This window comes from Gobius niger (assembly GCF_951799975.1).
Source record: "Gobius niger genome assembly, chromosome: 1".
In the NCBI taxonomy this organism is placed as follows: Eukaryota; Metazoa; Chordata; class Actinopteri; order Gobiiformes; family Gobiidae; genus Gobius; species Gobius niger.
Window position 1 is genome coordinate 63,262,621 of NC_136852.1, and position 4,943 is coordinate 63,267,563.

A 4,943-nucleotide genomic window follows, 5' to 3' on the forward strand; every position below is an offset into this window, starting at 1 on the left:
ACTGACGTATTCTCTTCACACTGATTCAACACACACTTCCAGTACAGGGAAGTGGTCTGTGGAGTATGTGAATAAATGGACTTTTTAATGTGTCACTTGTGTCAGATAAAACAAGGGGAAGTAACAGAGAGAAACAAAGAAAAGTTCCACCTGCTTGAAACTAAACCATTCAGTTTCAGACAAACATCACGCAAATATCTTAATATGCTGTACCGTATAGAAACTGAAACTCCTCTGTTCTGCTCACTTTCTCACTTTCAGCCGAGCAGCTGTGGTGACTTTGCTGTGGTTTGGCCCATGAGCGTAGCAGGATATGGCACTGTTCACCACTGTCTTTGGGGCCGCTGATGCAACCCTGCGTCAATGCCTGTGTGTGTTCTTCCTCTGAACTACAAGGGGACAAAATGGAGGTCAGGTTCCTGAGAAAAAAGCTGAGCGGGAGAATTCACCAGTTCTCTTTAAAAACCCAGGCTGGCTTACTTCCCCCTTGGTGCAAGAGCTGTAACGTTAGCCATGTAGAAATGACCAGGTTTGTATGAAGTTGCCGAGGGCCAGGAGACAAACAACTAGAGATAGTTTTACATGAGAAAGCCTGATCTAATCTCGAAACAACGACAAGAGTTGGAGGCACTTTTGTCCTAGCAGGGCGGGTCAAACTCACCGCAGCCCCTGGAATTTACAGAGACACCGTCAGAAAGGTCATTGTAATCACAATCAAAGCCTCAAGGGGAGAGGTGTGCTCCGCTAGCTGCCAGTTGTCTTGATTCCAGGTCAGAACAACATAAAGATCACACTGACCTAATTGTGTGGGGGACGCTGAGAGAGAAATGGTCTCAGGTTAAACTCCCACAAAGCTCTCAGTCACTTTGGAGCTGTTATGTAATACAGGCAGATGTTCTGAGAACTGGAAGGTTGCACTGACTTCACTGAAAATATAGTATTTCGAGGTCATCCAAAAATGTTATTGTAGTACCTTTTGATCAAGTGCCTAACATGGACACATAGACCTCAAACATAAATTGCCCAATTGTAAATAAAGATGTACCGTAATATCGCTTTTTTTTTGTGTGTCAACACTTCTGTAATCTTCATGCAACCTGGCAAAATTCTGGAAAGTTAGGAAGCAGTTCCTTTGTATGAAGCAGGTACAACATAAACCTCTTAGCCAAGTTTATTTTCTCCAGTTCAACTTTACCCATAAGGTTACAGCCTATAGTGCAACCAGTGTAATGGCCCATTTGAAAGCTAAGACCTACAAAACTGATCTGAACCTTTTCTGCCACTTATTTTCATTGCTTTTATGTTGTTTTGTGGCATATTGTCACTTTTTTCTGTTATCTTTGGTTGCTTTTTTGTCACTTTGTGGTCACATGTTAGTTTGTTGTGTTAATCCTCTGTCTCTCGGCTCATTTTTGTTGCTATCTGACACTTTAAGAAGCCTTCAGATTTGGGTAAAGCCAAACTGGAGAAAATATGCTCGGTTCAGGTGGGGGCTAAGAGGTAGGCGATCTCATTATAAACTCCTCCCTCACCCTCCCTCCTCTTGCTCCCCTTTCCTGTGCAGCTGTTTCTGTGAAGAGTGCATGTGTGTGTGTGTGGGGGGAGGTGAGTGGCTGGGGTGAAACTGAGTTTTTTCACTTCACGATGAGAGATTAAGGGGTGAGGAAAGCATTTCTTAGATGCATGAGCGAACAACATTGTGACATGGTAAAAGGCACTAAAAAGTTGAGTTTGCATAATGCCCTTTAAAAATCACAATGAACTAGCTGTAAACACTTCTCAACATCCTTTTTTAATGGAATGAAATAAAGGCATGACAAAATGAAATGCCGAGCAATTTTTTTAATGCAATAGTTAGACTACAAGGAGAGCGATTGACAATTAGAAGAAAGGCCTTTTTACATGCATACATACATACATACAGAGACTCTGAATACACAAATAAATAATGATTATATCTAAAAGATCTGCCCCCTTCCCCCTTTAAATTTACAATACTGTACTCCACCCACTGTTCATCTTCAGTGAGCAAATGGCGCATGAGCATTGCCAAACCCTGTCGCGATTGCAAAATACCAAATAATGTGGTACTCCGATCTCCCGTAAGTCGATGCTACGCCAACGGTACAGACCTGCTGTAGTAAAGGAGATTATGTACTTAAGTTTAGCCAATATATGAGTAGGTTTAGTCGAGGGGGTTACTATGAAGCTATGTAGCCCCTGAAACAACAGCTCTATATGAAGATGTATGAACAGTTATTTGGTGGGATTTAGTTTGATTTTTAGACACTGATTAGCTGGGGGAAAAGTTCATTCGCAAACATGTCATCCCAAGAGCTCTCTCCCAGGGTTGAGGACATATCGCTGAAGGGGGACGCAGAGCCTTCGTATCCAGAGTCGCTGTAGGTGTCTGCAAGGGAGGCTTCCTTGTCTGGGTGGCTGAGGGCTGAGGGTGAGGATGGCGTGGAGAAGAGGTCGTCGTCCGCCTTGTGGCAGGTCGGGATGACGACCTCCTCCGGCTCGTCTTTGACGCACACCTCCTCCTCCAGAGCCACCTCGCACACCGGGACTATCTCCTCCTGGTCTTCGCTCTCCGAGTCATGGCACTGCTCATCCACAGGCTTGGTGTAAATGTGGTCAAAGTGGATCAGTTCATTAACGGTCTCCAGCTTAACTGATGAGGCCCCCACAGCTGTAGGTGTGGTGGGAGGTACTGGGTTGCTCCCTCCGACCAACAGCACCGGCGGCTCCTGGCACTCCTGCTCGTAAGACTTGAGAAAGAGCTCTGGGTCAAGGATGTCCAGAATGCCCAGGAGCAAATCAGACTAGAGAGAGGGAGAACAGAGATTAGCCCAATAACCAATGACCTAACGCTTTACACTGCACAGGACACAGGTTTAACCCTTTGTGTGGGCAGGAGCTTACCTCATGGTCTGTAGTGTCAGAACCATCTGTATCCATTGGGAGGTCTTCAGATTTAGAAACTGCTGGGCCTGCACCTGCTGCGGAGGCACACATAGCCTGAGTACTGCGGACTCAGAAGACCCGGTTCCCAAACCTGCTTCGCTCCCATTAGATATCTGTATCTGCACCTGAGGGACACAAATTACATATGAGCTTATAAGCTTTAAGCAATATTGAAAAAATAAATGTATATTATATTATAAATATATGGATTCGTAGCCTCTCATAATATGCTTACTTTTTCTTTAGAGTCTAGGGTATCCAACCCCAGTCTGTGTCTCAGTTCCTCGTTTTCTGTCTGGAGGCCAGTTGTTTTCTCACGTAGCAATCTGTTTTCAATGTGAAGTTTCTGGTTCTGTGGGGAGTCAAAACACATAGCTTTAACAACTCTTTCAGGAAAGGGGTCATTTAACATTTGTACATTGTAAGGAAAAAATAAATCACGTGTTTTACTGCATATCATTTGCAGCATTATAACTTTTATTGTAACAAACAGTAACTCCTCATTCTTACCTCTAACTCCAGCTCTAACACTTGCTGCTCCAGTTCTCCCATTTTGGCCTTTTTTCTGTCTCTGGCCGTCTGCGCTGCAACTCTGTTCTTGAGTTTCCTGAAAACAGATAAGGAAAACAGGACTTTAACACATTCTTTCCATGATGCTGACTAAGCTCTGACAGTACCAGGCTCATTCTACTGCGCAATCACAGCCATGTTCCTGCCACGCAGGCAGAACAGGATATCAATGTCCTTCTCTGTGACGGAGCCGGGTGGGACCCCGGACTCTCTGATCTTTCAACAGACAAGACTTTGACATGTACAAAGTCCATTAATATCAATCAGAAACAGTATGCGCGACATTGTATCGTTATAAAGTTCGTTTATAACAGGAAAAAGACTCCAAACCAAGTGCGTTATTTATAGGCCTATTTATTATGCGCAGCTTTTATTGCCAAGTCTATTGTGATGCTATCAGGTCGATATATTTTTGGGCGTGTCTGCTCGTTACTACAAGAACAATGGCTTACACTAATCTACCATTCAGAAGGGGAACTATTCAGCCTCAGCTAGCAAATGTTAGCTTGTGAAACCAACCTGCGCATCGCCTTTTCCTCTGGACTGAGGTGCGTAAGCCTCTGTCTCTTCCGTACGGGCGGCCCCACGGACGTGTTGGAGTCTGAATCGGACGAGGCCTGGCTGGCCGCTGACGGAAGGACCACAGAGATAGGCCGGCTGAAGCCGCTGTGTGTGCTGGATGAGCCATTCTGTTTCCCGGAGATGAGCAGCACCTTGTGCGCTGCCCCGGTCCCTGCTGCTACCACAACCATGTTGAAAAATCCCTCTGGCGTGGCACGAAGTGAAAAGGGGGTATCCTTATTTTCAGTAGAAACCTCACGGCTTCCCTGCTGTGATCTTGAAACTTCAGAACTGATGGTGGAGGGGTGGCGACTCATCTATTTTACTATCGTGGTGTAATCTGATTGGCTCTTGAGAACTGTGACGCAGATGAACCCGGGGCGTTGATTGGTCATGCGGCTGATGAAATTTGCATCGAAAGTCTCTCTTGTGAAGTCTTTGCGCTGCCACCGCTACACACGCCGCTACACACATGCACGCGACGAGGCATGTGTTATTGTTTTACTGCCTTTGACTGTCAGTGAATATGAATAAGACATTTTCTGACTATCAACAGTAAAGAGCAGCACAGACACTATAAGCATTGCCACACATTGCATCACATGTTATTCACAAATACATACAAATCCCATTGGCCACATGTTTTTTTTTAATAAAGACAGCTTTTTAAAAAAATCTCCAACTATCACCTTTTACCCTTCCCTGTACAGCAGAATCCCCCTTTAGTTTCCTCATGCTTTTCTATGTGGGAATCCAACCAAGACGTTTACCAGTTAAACCAGTCTCTTCCCTGAACAAATACAGCCAGACTTCCTTCTTCCTGTTAAAATGATACTGCTGCTACG

At 44.8% G+C, this 4,943-nt stretch overlaps 1 protein-coding gene across 1 annotated transcript; it reads right to left on the reverse strand.

Moving 5' to 3' along the window:
* Positions 1-1,827: 1,827 nt before the first annotated feature.
* Positions 1,828-4,411, reverse strand: xbp1 (X-box binding protein 1). The gene is given in 6 exon segments (XM_079572615.1): positions 1,828-2,756; positions 2,759-2,825; positions 2,926-3,092; positions 3,203-3,319; positions 3,478-3,574; positions 4,057-4,411. Coding segments are annotated over 6 exon segments (1,155 nt in total). The 5' UTR covers positions 4,290-4,411; the 3' UTR covers positions 1,828-2,282.
* Between the last annotated feature and the right edge of the window lie 532 nt (positions 4,412-4,943).